Genomic DNA, 19,334 nt, shown 5'->3' with positions numbered 1-19,334 from the left:
ACTGTGCAATAAGGAGGGGACGGAGTTTCCCGTTTCCCCTCTCCGTGGTCGTCCATGTGCTCCTGCTGTTCAAAGTCCGTTTCGTTCACACTATCATGTCGTGTCCATTATCATTGCTAGTCGCATAGGCGTACAAAAGTCATTACTGAAAAATTACCGAGGGAAATTGGAATTTCTCTTTATCTTCTCTGCAGTGCAGTGATTTTCCTTCAGAAGATTAAATCGTATTTAAATTTTTTAATTTGACGTTCCATCTTCAGGGAATTAGTGCTCTGTTCCTATTGCCTGTACAATTTTACCTGCACGATTTCGATCGCATAGTAACTGTAAGGATAAAAGTTTCACTAACGCAAGTAAATGCGATTAGTCAGAGTATTGAAATAGAATCATCAACACATTGAGATATCAGACGTAAAAGAGTTATTCCGATTATCGATTAAAACGTGCTCGATATTTCACAATTCGAAATGTGTGCTAAGCGAAAAATTATAAGAACGGCAGAAAAACACGTTGCACACGGATCTGTTTTCACAATAATGTTTGCATAATGACAAATAATTTGGACAAGTCATCATATTTATGTCTTCGCTTGCCGAGACACAAATATCATGTTAAATTCCAGAGTCCATGGCACGTCTAACTGGCTCGATTCACAGATATGGCTTTATCTCGTAATCGCGTAATGTCCCTCTTGAGTATCATGTTCCACACACTTCACTCGTCTGACCAGTGAACTTCCTTCTAATCAGGGTAAAGTTCATTGCGTATGCTTCGGGTATTTGTGCTACATTTTTTTTTTCTCGGAAATCCCGTAGCTCTCAAGAATATAAAAAGAATTTTATGAAAAGAATGTTGAACAGAACGACCATTGAAGACACTAGGTGCAAAAGTAGTAAAGCTGTAGTTAAATGTTTCTTGGCGATGGAATCTAAGGATCATTACTATTTTGATATATTTATCAAAAATTGAAGTAAATGTTTGAAATAAATGTGCATGTATCTATCGCACAATCACATAACTTCGTCGTCTCGGCGACGAGTCTTTTTAATGACTGTTAAGAGACTATTAATTTGAAGCGCTATCATTAATGACACTCGCTCGATAAGGTCGCAAATACATTGGTTGTTTCATCGAGTTTCATCTGAAATTAGCGTGTTATACACCGGCGATATTGTTATTATATTAATGTAACATTATTACATTAGTCTATTAAAGTATTAAATGCCATGCCGCAGCATTGAAAGTCAAGCACGTTTTAAGACAATTAACGCGTTGCATCTGTTACCGCGTGAACACGTGTACGACTGGCTCGAGAAACAGGAAGTCCCGGTTAAAGGTTTTGCAATTGCTTAAGATTTCTCCGCTTTCACCACGGGAAGAAATCTGTAGAGAACGCGGCAAGCGCTCGCGACGTCTCGCGATCTTCTCGGAGATCTGACGTCCAAGTTCATCGTGCGACGCTCCGAGCGACGTGCGGAAGATAATCTTGTTGTCGTCGATACATCGCGCACTCTAAAAGACGCGACACAAATGTTTGAAGGGACGAATGGAAGAGGCGGTTGAATGAGCTCGTATCGCTGTTATTATTAATGAAAAAAAACTGCCCTTTATTTTCTTCTTCCTCACTTACACACTTAGCTACCGTAGAAGCAATAAGTTGACCAACATTGAGAAGAATGAGCGCGGCACGGGTATACTGTGCCGGTGATAAAATATATCCTGTCCTTGTATTATCAATGTATCGTATCAACGAGTACGAAATTGTAAACTTTGTATGTTGCATTAATCGACCAGCGGCGGTGGTGACAGCGGCGGCGGCGGCGGCGGCGGCTTCACGCGGCTTCTTCCCTGCTTCTGAAAGTGTCTTTGACCTTGTAATCGAAAACCATACCGGAAGGGAAGAAACCCGCGCGTAGCAGTTTCCAAGTGCAACTCGCGCCGGTTACTCGATACCGTTTGCCGGCGGATAGGACGACACCGACGTGTGGTTGTTGTGGTTCTGCACGCGCGGTACCTTCTCAGAGCTCGGACGGCCAGCCAAGAACGCAGCGAGTCGTTCCTGCGGAAAGTAGTCGAGCATTTTATTATCTCGCGCTTACATACGAGAGGGGTGGAAATTTCCGAAGTGATATTAGAAAGTGGATGATCTTAGAAAGTTACCCACGCACATTGCAATCTATTCTTGGCACAGAATGTGTGATTTGCGTCGATATTAGAATAGCCGGATTTTACGAAACCACAGGTGTGTATGTGTGTGCACTTACCAATAATAGATTCGTGGTCGAATTCAGCCTCTCGATCGCGGAGCGTATGACGGATATTTGTTCGTTCGTGACAGCTTTGCTCTTACTTATAAGCGGTGTTATCTGGAAAACAATGTACACAGTGTGTAAAATATTTTACAGTCTTTATTCTCTCGGACGCGTTAAAACGTGTGTTTCTTTTCGTTTCCTTTTAATAAGACCGACACCGCGTTCTTCAAGCCGGAAAAGTGAGACGATCGCGATTTTCATTTTCATGCCTGAGCAACAAGACACGCGAGACATCGTTTATTTCTTCTCAATCGATAAACAGCGTTCTTCTCGGTGGAACGGTCGCTAAGAGAGTCGAGAGAAAGTGCGCGCGGCTTTCGCCGCAACGAGTCGAGAGGCTACCGCGCTCCACCTTTGGATCAATCGAGTCACACACGAACGGGTGAAATGGACGCGTAACCTTCAACGTGGCATCCGCGACGGCAAGTAATTGATGAGAGAGCCTGACGAACAGATGATTTAAACGTCGCGGGGTCTTAGCCGCCAGTGCCGACGCGCCGTTCACCAGGTGCACCACGCGCCGTGCCGATTCGCGCGTCAACAGCACCAGCAATTGCTCCAATGTGGCTGGACGCGTTTGATTTTCAGGTTCGGGTAAGCTCAACGTGGCCCACAGCTCTTTGGCCTTCTGCAGCGCCAGTTTTGGGTTTGTAGCTAGCTGCGTACAGGTAAACATACAACGTAAGTGGAACGTCGACGTCAGCAGATGAGCAGAGGACAGGGTTTCCAATCCCGGGATCCCGGCCAAATTTTTGGTCCCGAAAATACTCGGGATTCAACATCACAAATCCCGGGATTTCGGGATTTCAAAATTTAATGCTTAGTGTCTATATAATACTTACGTTTTACAAAAATTTTACTTTAATAATTATTATTTATCACTGATATTTTAGAGCATTTGCTAGAGAGAAGTGTATATTTATATTTCAAATTTAATTTAATTCCATGTATTATTTTTATTTTCATTTTTTCTTTTCACTTTTATTTTGGATTCTTCTTATTTAAATATTTTTAACAATCGCTCTTGTTTCAGATATTTTTTTAACAAAATTTATGTTTTATTATTTTTAAAGTCGCTTTTTCAAATATGGAAAAGAAGAAATCATTATTTTTATTTTTATACAAAAATTTTAATTTTTCAATTATAAATGCGGTTTTTGTGCAATCGTTAATGTAAGTTGCTTTCATTTTCACTGAAATTTTATTTTTTGTTTGTCATAATGTTCATAAAAGTCTATGAATAGTCTATTCCATAAATAAAATAATTCTATTATTTGTAAGTATTCCTTGTTTCTTTCTTTACATATGTATATAATCCCGGGATCCCGGGATAGAATCCAAAAAATCCCGAAATCCTGGGATCCTAAATTGTATCCGGGATTGGAAACTCTAAGCGCGGAAACTCATGCGTGCACGTCGTTGTGACGTCGAGGTGAAAGTGATCGGCTCCTCGGGTAAAATCGCATGTGATTCTCTGTAAAAACTGCACAATTGTATTCTGTAGCGAAGATGATTCTGCGAAAGTACATATGTCGCCGAGGATTTTGCGAAATCGACAGTTCACCAAGCTATCCGGTTTGGCTCAATTTGGCAAATTAAGCGAAAGTAATCAATTCTTTTCTTGCTTACACTATAATAAACGATAGATACACAAGAGCGAGGTTACGAGGTCATCGAGCGAGCGTTGCGCAATAGCTGTTTTGCACGAATAGAGCAGAATCGGCTTTTCATTTGAACTCGGCGCTAATCCCGACACTTCGCGCGAAATTGCGAGTGTGGCTTACATCAAAAAATGATAATTTTTCACCGCTGTGGAAAAATTTGCTCATCGTGCATTTATACATCCGTCTTCTGGTCAACGTAAATTTCACACCATGCTCTTGGTTCGAATGTTCATTGTTACTATGTTATCGAACATAGTTCACACACAGCAGTGAGCACAAGCTATTTATACGAGTTATTTAACCGGCATTTTGCGCAATGATATTTCTCTAGTCAGCGATCAGATTTTTCGCGAATCATGCTCTCTCGTCTAGTCTCATATCTGCACAATTGTGGATGTATAATGAAGTAATCAGCGAAAATATCGACACAGCGAAAATATCGTACGGGATATAACGGTACCTGCGTTAAGAAATTAATCAATCTCACTGCAATAATACATAACATGCCAATGGCGCAGTCTTGTTTGTTACTCGCGTCTGATACTCGCGCAAATTTGAGAAAATCCTGCGGAATGAATAAAAAGAAAAGTTTCAATCGTAATCGGTCGATCGGTCTTACCAGCTCTATCGCGTACAGAAGAACGTGGATGCACTCTGTTCCTTGCTCCTTGAGCGCGCGAGCCTCGGCCAAAGTGCGTCGTGTCAATCTCTTCTGCAGTTTCCGTGAGAATCTCGCGCCATGTTTGATCGTTCGCGTTGTTTTGCTCGTGGGTTCAGCGGGGCTGACCTCTGAAAAGTGCATCTTCCACCATTCGATCACACCGCGAGAGAGAGAAAGAGAGAGAGAGAGACGCAACGAACGCGCACGTTCTATAATACATCTATTATAATACATCGCTCGTTGACGTTGCTAGAACGTCGCACATTACTTGACTCTTGTGCAACACAGCAGAACGATTCGCAACGTATCGTAAACTCATTTTAAACTAGCTTATTAACATGAATATTAAATTGAAATCCAAGATCGTACAAGATAAGACCAAGAGCACGTAGCGTTATCGCTTTACCGCGAAATTCCACGGTAATCTCGTGCGATTTAGATTTCGGAGACCGAAGTGGAGCGCGCGTTATCATTCGATGATCTTACCGTCCACTTTGTCAGCTGGATCCTCCGGCAAATACTGATCCACGTACTTGTCCGCGATCGTCAGTGCGCCGTCCAATCTATCAGCGGCGGCGGCAGCGGCTTGGCTGCCGATTTGCTTAACACTTCCGGCACGCATCAGCACCGGCCGCACAATCTTCTTATTTACGTACTCTCGCGTGTTCAGATACATCTTGAAGCATAAAATTACACCGTATTAATTTGCACGCGATAAGGACGTAGGAAAGATTAGTGGTCGTTTCTTTTACGGGCCGGCATACGGCGTCTCACGCCGACTTCAGCCTTCCGCTACGCAATGTGATTAAACAACCGTCTCTATAATTACCCCCTTTATAATACTTTTCGTTCGAATTGCAGCCGCTCGAATTTTTACGCACTGCGAATATTCGGACGATTCTGAGTTGAGTATTTTGAATTCAGCCCCGCTTTCTTCCGTGGCCGAAGACTTTCACGGCGTCGAGTGCGGTTAACGATAATACCGTGCATGCACGATTAAGAACAAGCCGGAATATTGTCCGGCGGAGGAGAAGACTCGTGAACTTACGACATGCGGAGGAAGATGCACCGCTGGCACTCTCTCCTCGACAATGTCGATACCTTTGCACAGCAGCTGGTCGATCGTCGTAATTGGCCCGTTGAGTGCGAAAAAAGCCGGTTTCGCCGTTGCCGTTGCAATCGCTAACGACTGCTCCGCCGTATCCAGGCTCCAGTTCATTAGCGAATTCGAGCGCTGGGCAGGAAAACACGATCAGGTAATCAAGCGTAATTGCTCAGAGACGTTGTATATTTTATATTATATTTAAGGAGAGATTAAAAGGGATTAAAAGACGACTAATGGAGAGGAAGTACGAGAGAAATAAAAAATAATAATTAAAAATTTGAAGAAGAATATATAAGAAAAAGAAGGAAAATGATGTATATAACGGACAAAAATATATAGGAAAAAGTATAGTAGATAAGTAAGATGTAATTAAGGAATTTATCTAAAATTAGGTAAAAATTAGGTATAGGATAGGATAACAGTAAATTAGGTTGATTAAAGGTAGGCTGATTAAGGAAAATAAAGAAATAATGGTATACTGGGTACTGTTAAGGTGAAATATAAAAATTTTTCCTTGGTCATACATGTAAAACATATGTGGAATAGGATAATGTGTAAAGGAAAGAATAGATGGATGAATGAGGTTAAGATCATATTGTAAACCAAATCCTTTCTTGGCTATGAATTAGCTGAAGAATAAATATACATATATACACGCGTTATATTATTTATATTATTTATACATATCATTCGCGTGCGATCATAACCCACAGAATCGTCCGATTCTAGTCGTTCTCCAAAGAAATTCTACAATTATCATCTACATTTATACAACTCAGGTTATCAGGTGTGAAATTTCCAGGTTATCTAATAACACGACAAGCGATACGAGCATACCTTTATTTTTTCATACACATTCCCAGCGATGTGTATGCCGCTCTCGACGATGGGGAAGCTCGAGATCCTGGCGACGGACTCGAAATGCGGCAGATCCGAGTGTCGTCTTTTCACGTTTGATCGCGCCATTTCGGGAATACTCGCTGCGATTGACGATTAATGGCTGAATTAATGGCTGGCTCGCTAAAATAACGTTGCGTACCGCGCGCCACCGAGCGCCGATAAAAATATTATCGCTAAATTTAGCCTCATCCGACACTCCGATATAACAAGCGTCACGCACGTACGCCGGAGCCGAAGGAATGTATCTGAGCGGTGTTGAGGAATTATCCCTCGCAATGAATGCACGCAATGGATGTACGATTATGTCCCTACGATGTCGCTACGCCGCGTTTCATTCTCCGCTCGTTCATTTTATCATCGCTCGCGCGTTTTAAAATCGCCCGCCGTAAAATTACACGATATATTAACCGCTCGATGTGTGTGTTCCTCCTCACGTTATCTCTGTGCATTATCCGAAATAATTTGCGCATTTATTTCGACGCGATCAGTCATCTCGAGCTCAATTGTCAGCCCCATTTTTCTCGTTCATCCCGCTCAGATAAATGCAACGCTTGTATCTACGGACTGGTGACTATCGCATAGTCAGCAGAAATTAGATCATCGCCGTGACAGGCTGTTGAAAAACACGTGCTTCTTTCGACAAACGTAAACGGAGCCATATGTCAATGAAAAGAAACGACACGACCGACATCGGCGAACCCCCCGATAAGGGAGGTCATGCTGCGAGGATGACGGTGAGTTTGCTTCGTAGTTAGTGTCGAGGCTAGGTGCTTCTATTCCGAGCGATCGCTCTGTCGCCAGATCGAATACATCGCGGATAGGACAAAGGTGACGATTAATCGCGACAATCGGCCAATTCGACCGAACATCCGCTTTTCGTTCGCGCTTCCGCCGCGACCTTCACCGACGCGTCTCGTTACTACGGCCATCTTCGCGAACGGCGACACCGAACGACCAATGATGAATCCTACCCTCTCGATCGTATTCACGAAGATGAAGAACTTTCGCGTATTCGCAGCTGCTTCGGCGAAGAATCGACGATACTGCATCGGCGTATCAAACTTCTTTTATGTACACACCCAACGGCATCTTGTCGTCCGCAGGGCTCTATTCGATTCTGTCCGGCCCGGCTTTATGTGACTCCCGATATTCGTCGTTTATCGTCGTTTATGCCAAAAACTTAATCAATCGACGCGACAAATTCGACCGCGGGCCGCTCCCACTCATTACCATTCGAGCTTTCTCTCTCCTTCCCCCCTCTCTCTCTCTCTCTCTCTCTCTCTCTCTCTCTCTCCGTCTCTCCCTTTCTTTCTATTTTGTCAATCGTTGCTAAACATTTGTTTTCGTTGCTAAATTATTACTTCGCATGCACAGATCGCACTGTCCTTCCCTAATTTTCTGCTCCGTTCTCGATTCGGCTCTGCAATCAGCTGTGCAATCATGTCCAGGAGGACACGTGCGCATATGCCCGTGCAAATAAATAAGTACGTCCGCACGCGCGTCCGCAGGGACCCACACACACACACACACACACACACACACACATACACACACGCGCGCGCGCGCGTTTTCACGCAAGTACCGCTGTCAGCGGAGAGCCTTACCTGAGGACAGCTCAGAAACGGCCGTCGGAAATTGACCTGGCGATTTTCCGTAGGATTCCGTGTGTGGCAGAGCGAGTCCGTTCGCCAATCCGACGAGAGCAGCGGCAGCAAACTCGGCGTTTCGACCGAAGAACGCGCCGTTGACTGCACGCCGGGGACCACAAACTGGTATCTCATCGGCTTGACCTATGACACATACGATTATATATGGACGCGACGGACGTAATGGCGCATGAATAAAACTCGTCCTAGCTTCTCCGTCATTCGCGCGCTCGCACTTCGGAATCGTCCGAGAGACATTTGGATGTCGGACCGACCCCGCTGCGCCGCGCACGTGTCTCGGAACCCGGCAGAGCGTCGGTACACGTTTAATCGATCACGACGATCAATCGTTGTACGTGGGCTGCAACGTCATCGGGATTGAGCAACGAGTGACGTATTTCTCTCGAAAATGAATGTTACGCGCGTGAGTTGGACCTGCTCGAAAAAAAAAGTAACACGCATCAGCTCTTCAAGCGCGGCCGCTTCTTCCCCGAAACGTTCGCCTTGGCGACGAAAGAAGCAAAGAGAAGAAATTACGAATCTAACAACGAAAATGTGCCGCGAGAAAGCGCGAGAAATCGCACTTTTATCAAATCACTCGTGGTCATTTTATTGGTCCTCGGTCCTTCCGAGCTGTCTTGCAATTATTATTGTCCACCTTATCAATCAAGTGTTGCGGCATACATCGGCCCGACAACGATATTTCAGACGTGCGCAACGTGGGACAACGGCTGCTATCTTCAGTTTGACGTTTTAAGTAAAACTATACTCATGCATTCTCCAAACCGCGTGATGGAGCGATTTGTGTGGATTGCGGGGAGTGCGTGAGTGCAGATTGATTGACCCTGAGAGAGAGAGAGAAAGACGAGAGACGCTGAAAACGCGTCGGGGAAAAAGAAGCGTCGTGGAAAACTCGAAATTATCGCTGTTAATTGCCGTCGCAAAGTCCACTTCGCTATTCGCGTCCAGACTGAGACGAGGCTTCGTGTTTTAACGCGGCTGGATCTTCACCAGAGCCTCTCGTTCATCAACTATCGATGTTCATGTATATTTTACAAACGAGTCACTCGATGACTACATCAATCGAAAGATACGACTATAAAGTATTCATTCTTAATTTCACCCAAAAGAGGCGCTCCTTCGAGCAACTTCTCAGAAAATTCCGCTGATCCAAATCGGTAGAAAGCAGAGTTTAATCGCGGATTTGCTTAAGCGTCCTTTCATCGAACCAACGATGGACATACAGGGTGTCTTAAAAATACCGGAACCCCCGGATAACTTTGCAGGATCAAGTTTTCGTGAAAAACTTTAAATACAAATGTTGAAGAAAATCGAGTAACGGACTTGATGGTGACCTCGGCCATGACTTTGAATATCATTTGTTAACTTACTGGACTTTTGGAAATTTCAAAATCATCAAATTAACAAAAATCAGGGCGCTATTGTAACAATATATTCTTGAGACTAAATAAATCAAGAAAGTCTAGTACCATTTTTCCTTCCGACAAATAGCGAGATATTGTAAGTTAAATATTGAAAAAGTTATCAAGTTTTCCTCAAATATCTCAAAAAATATTAGGCAAATAAAAAAATATTTCAGACAAAAGTTGTTCAAATTAATTGGTAGAAAAAAAAACAGTGTAATAAAAAATAAGGGTTCCCGTTTAAAAACGCAAGTTGACTTCCAAATGACCTTCAAAGTCATGGCCGAGGTCAAATTCGAGGCCACCATCAAGTCCGTTACTCGATTTTCTGCAACATTTGTATTTAAAGTTTCTCACGAAAACTTGATCCTGCAAGTTATCCAGGGGTTCCGATATTTTTAAGACACCCTATGTATGTACATGGAAAATGCGCCAGGGGCTTGTGCGACTCCAAGTTCCAGCGGCCGTGATTTTTATTATATTTTTCATTATCATTCACCCCTTGGGCTTCGAGAAAGCCGACAGCTGAAACGTCGCAAAATAGAAAACTACCCTGATCCTGCGGTACGCTCGATTCGACGATGTCTTTCCCGATACTTCTGTCCGTCGTCTGCCGCTTCCACGATGAAAAGCTGTCAGCGTGCAAAAACACGAGGAGAGCAGACATCCTGCGCCCCCGTAAGATGCACGGTGGATAGTATCGTGCGACGTTAAGTGCAATGTCACATCCTGTAGTGTGACGTCAACCATCAGCGATTTTTGTCGATCAACGAGACGCGCGAGAATCTACAAGTTACGTATGTCATTTTTAAAGGCTCTCTTGAGAGACACTACTTCTCTCGAAAGATATTTTCCGTCAATCCGAGATTTCAGCACCGTATTTCTTTCGTTCTTTGCTGTACATAATAATGTTATCTTATCACTGGCGCTCCCTAAGCTTCAGTACTTGCATTTATCCTAAAACTACTATTGTCGTGTCCTTTCCCTATGAGATGTTTTGCAACACACATATATTGGGTCCAATTAAATAATCGACATATAATTATAAATATATAAGTCTCTCTTCGAAAATATTTTCGATAGCATATTTACGCACATATTTTCGAAGCATATTTACCGAACAAAAACAACGGTGACTTAACAAGCACGCAATCTGATGTATTTTTAGGTGTCTCAGATCGTTGACAAAAAACTTATTTTGCTCGTTTCATCAAGAAACTATGCAAATGTAATAACTAAAGAGAACGCGTCATCGGGAATGCTATAAAGGTCAAATTAATAATATGTTTCTTCTGCCTGCCGCTCGTTGAGAATAAAGTGCGTCGCTAGATTCAACTAATACTTTAACCGACAGGACTAACGTCGATTAGATTTCCGGTATTCATCTTCAGAAACAGTCAAGACAGTTTTCCAATCAGCCGTAATTGCGTGTGGTCATCGCGACGTTTCGAATATTCTGTTATATTATAACGAGTAGTCGAATTTTCACAATTAATTAATTTCCCCGTTCGGTTCGCTAGCGCACCGACGATATTAAAAACGATAAAAATAGCGACGAATAATCCCCTCCTCACTCCCCAACTTGAAAGCTGCACCGAAGCGGTTGCGAAGTTCAATTTCACATGCTTGCTCCGTTTGAGGCACCCCATTCAAAGATCGCTAAAGTATATAAGTGAGGTTGTTGGTTCGTCACGTGTGGCACGTGAGTGCTCTTTTCTTAGAACGCGCGTCCAAATGCAAGATCTAGTGATAGCGAACGTATTTATTTAATAGGCTGAACACGGTCCCATTTTACAAAATATTCTCTTTCATGGGCGTACGCAAAAGAGCATCTTTGATATGACGGATCGACGTGCTTCTGCTGTCTGATAGTTTGTACTCCCGCGAGACGACAACCGTGGAACTATCGCGAAAGGCATACTTTTATGGTGAAGTTTGGAATTTGTCGTCCGACAATTCATGCTTGAATGCCTCGAATCGAGTCTCCCCGTCGTCAACATAATACGAGGGCAGTCTGAAAAGTTCTCGGCCTAGCAATGAAAGAAAATTTTGTTTGCCGTGAAATATATCTTAGTTTTCAATATAATCTCCTGAAACTTCAATACATTTATGCCAACGTCTTTCCAGTAATTCAATACCATCATTAAAGTGTAATTCCGGAAGGTTCTCTTCGCTCCGGTGTGTAGTGGTGGATTCAAGTTTCATCAACAGTTATGAAACGACGCTTGAAATCCATCATTTTATTTTGCTTAAAGCAATTAAAATGTGCCAAACACGCTTGAGAAATACGCATTCGAATGCGTTTTTCGTCCATTGTTAGCGGCACTCATCTTGCTCACAGAGCTTTTTCAACTGGTGCTACTACTCGAATGACTTGACAGATCGAATAAAATTTTACATAGGTTTATATCAGAGATATAAGCCACTTTCCAATATACAATTATACCGTTTGACCGTTTCTGATGCCATGTATGTGTCAGGTCGAGAACTTTTCAGACTGCCCACATATTTAAAAACTCGACTCATTCGCGCGCGAATACAAACGCGAATGCGTCCGTATGAGCGGGATAAGGGACGAGATCTCTTCTTCTCGGCGCGATACGGGCGCGCCTTTGTCCGCTCACGAAACTCCACGACGTGTGCGTGTACACACATGCGGTTATCGATCCACACCAGGAGGGTCAATAAGAAGTCATCAGTTCCATTCGCATGCATTCGTTGTGCAGAGCTCGCATAGCATATCTAATAATAGCAGCAATCAGCGCCAATAAAGAAGAAAATAAGCTCGCGGCGAGTACACGCGACCCTTTATCTCGCACGTGACGGTTCTATCTGTGAACGCGGGAGTATAAAGGTACCTTAATCCTAGATTGAAGCGACACGCCGCGCGCAAACGTTGTCCGGTGCACGAACACATCCTGCTGTGTTCGTACGGCAGCGTCGCGCTACGCTTTGTGACTTGCCGTCGTAAATCTGCAAAGCGCGAGCGTGTTCCTTCTTTTCTCTCCTTTGCAACGACGCTTCTGTTTGTTTCCCCTCGAAAGAGATTTCCGCCGCGCCGCAAAGGACGACCGCAGAACCGAGTCAGCTTCGCGTGGTCGCGGCAACGGCAGCGTCCGGAGCCCGAGAGAAGCACAAGTACCTGCATTTCGATTGCATCGGACTTGTCAGCCAAATTGAGGCATTGATACCTCCTTCTACCTCCTTCAGCGAGAATACCACCGAATCCATCCACCGTTCATTCGCACACTGTACGATGCTCGAGACCAAAGCGCAGAAGGTCCTGCAGGACGAGCAGTGCTTCGAGATCATACGCAAGAAACTGCGGCAAGACGCGATGGACGACTTCTCGCTGGTCGGCTACGAGATCGTGCCGATAGACAAGGTGAACGGTTTCCTCGGCCAATACTTCACGCTGAAGGCCACCGTCGCCTGTCCGAAGTCGCCGTTAGAGACGAGAAGCATCAACTTCTTCACGAAGATCCCGCCGCCGATCAGCAGCCCGCAGTACCACTTCATCCAGGCGTACGGTACGTTCAAGAAGGAGGTCGCCCTCTACACTACGGTGTTCCCGGAGATGTTGGACGGCCTCGACAAGCGATGCATCCCCGAGTGCTTCCTCGGGATCGAAAACGACGTGATCGTCCTCGAGGACATGGCCCACAGCGGCTACACGATGACAGACAAGTACATTCCCTTCGACTTGCAGCACTGCGCGATCCTCATGAAGACGCTCGCCAAGTTCCACGCCAAGTCCTTCGTCTTTGAGCGGCAGTACAAGAAGAGCCTGCACGACGAATTCTCGCACTGCATGCATGAGACCCTTTGGCCGCGCGCCGACGACAGAGCGAAGGCGATGATCGACGCAGCCGTGAAGGGCGTCGTCTCGATGATCGACCTGCTGCCCGGCCTGAGCAACGATCAACGTGGTAACTTCAAGGAGAGGGTCGTGCAGTTCTGCGCGGACCACACGGACAAACTGTCGCCGTCGGTGAAGCACAAGAACGTGCTGTGCCACGGTGATCTGTGGGCGAACAACGTGTTGTTCAAGTACGATGCCGACGGACGGCCCGTCGAATGCTGCCTCATCGACTTCCAGTTGGCGAGGTGATCGTACACGCTAATTTTCTAAAGCGCGTAATCCTGTTGCACGATAACGTAGCACTTGGTACTCACAGTAGCACAGTAGTGAGCCAGTCAAAAAATTCGCTTCGATTTTATTGGCCGATTGGTATTTATGTGTAAAACGGGCCCCCTCCGCGATTTAATTTATTTTTAATTTTAATTTATTTTTAAATATGTTGTTGGGGGAGTCTTTCTGAGTCGTTTTATATACATATATAAGGGTCGGACACAAATAGCTTCGGAGATACAGGTTGAGAAAAGATAGAAATTCGTGTAGTTTCATTATTCTTCACGTTCCGAAAACTGTACGATAAGACGGTCTCTAAGTGAATGCTGAATGTTCTTCGTCGAAAATATATGAAGAAATTCAAACATAAACAAACCAATAGAGTCATTTTGAAAACATAAACAAACAGACCCCTCCTCCCCACCTGCACCCTCCTTGACGGATGAAACTCGCTTCATACGGAAAGTCGTATTGTTCTGTGTCACACGAGCTTGCGATTTTCCACTTGACGCAAGTTCGACCAGACGAGGGCCGAAGGTCCCCTCGCACCCCCCTTCGGTGTGTGTGTGTGTGTGTGTGTGTGTGTGTGTGCTTCGGTGATTCATTACTTTAAATAAATTTTCATATTTACTACTTTCATCGTTTCTCAGCTTGTATCACCGAAGCTATTTGCGACCGACCCTTATTATATGTATATGAAACGACTCAGAAAGGCTCCCCCAACAACATATTTAAAAATAAATTAAATCGGGGAGGGGGCCCCTTTTGTGCATAAATACCGGCTGATTTTCTCGCGCATTCAATAAGAATATTAATTACTGGTCGGTCGAGTAATCGCGGTCGTCGACGCGGCGGGCCACCGCCGACGTTTCGGCAACACGTTCGTATATCCTTGCCGTAGAAGTCCACCGATCTCCCGTCGTGAAAAAGGCAGAAAATCGAACGGAATTTTTGGACTGATTCAGCAGTTCGACCATTGCAATTCTCACGTGCGGTACTTTCCACGCAGATACAACCCACCGGCGCACGATATACTGTGCTTCCTCCAGTTCACGACAACGCGGAAATTACGGGACGAGCACAGCGAGACGCTCTTCAAGGCCTATCATGACTCCATGGCGAGCGTCCTGAAGGAAGCTGATCTGGATATATCGGAGGTCCTTCCTTGGAAAGAGTTCGTCGAGTCTATTCAAGATCTGCGCACGATGTGCGTGGCCCATGGTGTCCTCAACACGCCGATCATGCTGCTGAAACCTAACGCGGCCAGCAAGTACTTCTGCGAGCAGCCGGAGCTCCTCGAGAGCATTTTGTTCGTTGACAGAACACCGCTCGTTTGCGATCAATTCAAAGAGGTGCCGGAGTATCGTGCTCGGATGATCGACGGCTTGCTGGAGTTGCACGACCATATATAGCCGACTAAAATTGCCGCGCTCGCGGCGAGTGTTGTGTCTCTCCGCGAGACGCAAAGTCCGGAAGAAGAGTACACTGGGAAGAGAAATTTAGTATCTCTAACAAAACTGTTTAGTTGAGGCATTTTTTAATAGCAACTAAATATCTTGTTTTATATAATAAAATATTTAGTTGTCTTAACTAAATATATGTTTATACTTTGTTCTCTGGACCAAATGATGTTGTTCTTAGACTTCATATATAAAAATTAAGCATTTTAGTTATTTTATCCATAAAAATTACATAATAACGAAATATTATTTCACATAAACTAGAATAATGCCCAATGGATACTATTTTGTCTTTCTGTGCGTTAAAATTTGAATTTTATATATTAAGAAAAAATTATAGTATTTTTAACAAAATTCATATAGTTATAGCTTTTTGGTTGCTATAACAAAAGTATTATGTTATACGAACAAACCGTAATCAAACAAGATATTTGTTTAGAGGAACTAAACAGTTTTGTTGTTGAAACATATTTTAACCAAATTATTTTGTTGTTACAACAAAATTTTGGTTCACGCAACAATACATTTTTCCTAGTGTACGGAATTCGCGCAATTCAAGATCAATTCATCAGCAATAGTACATGTAATATATATTGACGGAGGTAATAATATATGTATTGACAGCAATAATGCTAATTCCCATGAGAAAAGTATCATAAAATAGATCTATGCCAAGTGCAAAAATGAAACGCGATTATTTTAGATCTTAGAAGATGAAATAGATCTAAAGTAATTCGCTTAGTACAATCTTTACATGTGAAGCTTCTTATCGTTATATATGTTGACGAAAAATAAGGTTAGTTTATGTTTTAAAAAGTTACTAATTAATCGAAAAATACGTGTAAGAGAAGGCGCGCGTGAAAACTGTGGATGAAGTGTTATATATATATATATATGTATACATATAACACTATATATATATATATATATATATATATATAAAAACACTATATATATATATATATATAAATAATTACAAATTGATGATAAAATGGAATGAAATTAACGACTTAGTAAAATAACATGGTAAGGTTTAAGGTAACAACTTATTTATATAAGCTTATGATTCTGTACAATGCACGAGTACTTATCATTGCAGGTGTAAAATTGTTAGCTTCACACACGTAATGATAACTTTGCGACCTTTGCGATCTAACCTGATACTTTTCAAAATATATCCTATTGATCAGAAAATATCTACCTTCGATTAGAGGGAGTTTTGTTAAACGGCAAACGACTAAATTTTTAAGTATGTCTCCTTAAATGCTAGACAAAACAAGCTAGATTGCACGTGATATTATCAGTACTGTGATATTTCTAAGGTACAGTTGTACGCAGTTAAGAATTGTGGTAGTTTGTTGTTAATGTATCGTTGTTTCTCGTTGACAATAAAAATGACATACACGAAATATGTATCATGCACTTACCTCTGTTATTCTTTGCTGCCGCTTTTAAGCGCGATACGAAGAGTAGGTGTACTTTTTTTTTCCTGAGAATTATTATGATGTGTATTTCGTAAGTTCTGTTGATCACTGCCGAGAAATTAGTGAAAATTAAAACAATTGCGATCGAGTGTCTTTAAGAAACGTCAAGTATTCTGAATTAATGTAAATACTATGAGTTTGGGGAATGTAGTGAATCGTAGTGAGAAGAAATCGTGATTTAAAATATTAGTTTTCCATTCAGATTATTGAAAAAGTGTTTATACGATACTGCAAATTTAACGATTTCCTTGCCAATTTTTTCGTCGAGATAAAAGTCGCCAATTAATGATGCGGAATATTTATTATATCAATCTCTAATATCGTCAAAAGTGATCGTTATAATACGCTAGTAGACATTTAACGTGCAATCCTGCTCAATAAAAAGCGAACCAATGATGACTTGAAAATGTTGGATCAGCGCAAAAGTTTTGATGGATTTTGTGGTAAAAGAAAGTGTGCGTGTGGACTAAATGATTCTATTAGACGTGATTTATTCTCATTCTAGCTGAATAATCGTTGAAAGTATGACCATATATTTCTAAATGCACAAGACTGGATCAGTTACGGAATCTTTGAGAAATCCACATCAAAACTTTCGCACTCATCCCCATTAGTATTATCTCTCGAGGAACTCCTGCGAGTTCTGCGCTAAGCTATCGCTAACTGCTATGCAGCTATAAACTACGTGACAAATACAAATCGTGAGCGTACGGATACTCCTGTCAGCATATCGAACAAACGACCCGGGGAGAGACAACACTCGCGGACGTTGTAGAGGCACTTGAAGCCACTTGTGTGGCGCAAACACATGGCTGACGATGATGACGACGACGAGGGCGACAACGACGACGACGACAACAACAACGACGACGATGATTTTATGCCGACAGTTTTATCCTGCTCAACACAGGTTTGTAAAGTACTTGTCCTTTTATTACAAAGTGACATGGATCCGCATATCGAAACGCGAGGCATAAGGGGACTCTGGGAGATCGCCTTCCTTCCCTCTCTTTTTTTCACTTTTATGTATATAATTATTTATATCATCAATTATAATGAATATATAGTTATGTACAATATTGAATCTCATTCTTTAACAATAACATCAACAACATGATTAAACAACGTTCCTCATTGGTACACAAATTGTAAATGTACAGATAAAAAAGCATTAAGTGAGGTCAATGAGGCATTGAAGGTGGCGTACGCTCAGCGCGCCTTAATTCCCTCTTCTCTTTATACATTTTTTTTTTTAAATTCCCATATATGTATATATATATATATATTTTTTTTTTCTCTCTCGAATCACTTCGAGTTGTTTGTTCGAGTTTTTACGGGCTTTTCTCGTTAATATATTTATATATGTATATACTTCGTTTAGATATACACACACATTCCACATACACACAAATGCGTCACATTTACTCCGCGTGACGCAACGAGAGAACATGATTACGGCTGATGATATCGATTGAATCGGTGCGTGATTTAATTCTTAAAGAGAGTGCATGAGCGATTCGCGTCGCGCGCGACTGGTCAGCGCCATAATATTTTCATGCAAAGTTCGCCGAGAACGATACGAGCGAATTGTCCCTCGGAACGAGAAGTAACGCAAGTAATCGTCGTGATCGCGCGGCAATCATTCCCCCGCGTGAACGTCATAATTGTGTGTGTTTAGGCATTCGAATGATACGGGAAAACATACGAAACCGTCGAGAATAAATCGATCAGAGTTTGCCGAAACAGAAGTTTCCTCTTCGACTCGGCTCGCTCCGCGCGACGCAAATCTCAACCGATCATCTAAAACTCTACACAAGGCTCCGACGAGTTTTCTCTTTTTTTTTTGTTTCGTCGCTCTGTTGAACGACTTTCACATAATCTAACACACGAATTTGTTTTATCTTCCGCAAGTAGAATCGCATCGAGGCAAGACAGAGTCGCCGAAACTCTCTTGAAGCTCTCTCTCCGGCGCTCAGGACGCGCGCGCCTTCGCGAAGGACTCGCTCGCATGCTCACGGTTCGCCACGTTGAACCTCCCTTCGTCTCGAGGAGACTCGAGGAAAGCAAAGGAAGAAAAATAAAACGAACGAATGCACAAACTGACGTTTCTCGAGGATGAAGCGACACGCACGGCTCTGATACGTGTTCTTACGATCGAATCTTTCGCCTCGCAAATAACCAACTCGTATATTCTTCCCTCTCACCAATTTCTCCCCTTCTTCGTGAGGAAACACGAGAGCTTTCGAGAATGAAGAATCTCAGGACTCGATCTCGCAAAACTCGCTCAAAACGGAAGAAAGAGAGAGAGAGAGAGAGAGAGAGAGTGAGAGAGAGAGAGAGAGAGAGAGAGAGAGAGAGAGAGTAAAAATAAATTAAACAGAGATTGTGATTTCGAAAAGTGATGTTCTCGCAAAATATTTCAAGATACGTAATCCTTTCCTCGACACAACTTTTGGAGAAGAGACCACCGTCTTTCGAGTCGAGAGTCGGGCGCTTCGTCAAATCTTAAGCTTGGAGATTTGCACTGAATAAAAAAAAAATAAAAA

General features: G+C 42.9%; 2 protein-coding genes across 2 annotated transcripts; one reads left to right on the top strand and one right to left on the bottom strand.

Annotated features, from left to right (window-relative positions):
- Positions 1-1,586: 1,586 nt before the first annotated feature.
- On the bottom strand, positions 1,587-8,434 carry Lsd-1 (lipid storage droplet-1). The gene is made up of 8 exons (XM_011138629.3): positions 8,247-8,434; positions 6,580-6,722; positions 5,686-5,871; positions 5,124-5,313; positions 4,596-4,765; positions 2,713-2,970; positions 2,265-2,366; positions 1,587-2,059 (listed from the first exon to the last, which is right to left on the bottom strand). The coding sequence occupies exons 2-8, from the start codon at positions 6,706-6,708 to the stop codon at positions 1,943-1,945; spliced, it is 1,152 nt and encodes a 383-aa protein (XP_011136931.1). The 5' UTR covers positions 6,709-6,722; positions 8,247-8,434; the 3' UTR covers positions 1,587-1,942.
- A 4,143-nt stretch (positions 8,435-12,577) lies between these two features.
- LOC105181683 (uncharacterized) lies at positions 12,578-15,389 on the top strand. Its single transcript, XM_011138628.2, has 2 exons — positions 12,578-13,819; positions 14,854-15,389. The coding sequence occupies exons 1-2, from the start codon at positions 12,969-12,971 to the stop codon at positions 15,254-15,256; spliced, it is 1,254 nt and encodes a 417-aa protein (XP_011136930.1). The 5' UTR covers positions 12,578-12,968; the 3' UTR covers positions 15,257-15,389.
- The last annotated feature ends 3,945 nt before the right edge of the window (positions 15,390-19,334 follow it).

This window comes from Harpegnathos saltator, unplaced genomic scaffold, assembly GCF_003227715.2.
Source record: "Harpegnathos saltator strain DR-91 unplaced genomic scaffold, Hsal_v8.6 scaffold789, whole genome shotgun sequence".
In the NCBI taxonomy this organism is placed as follows: Eukaryota; Metazoa; Arthropoda; class Insecta; order Hymenoptera; family Formicidae; genus Harpegnathos; species Harpegnathos saltator.
Note: the sequence above shows the minus strand (reverse complement) of the source record. Positions and strands in the feature narration are given on the sequence as shown.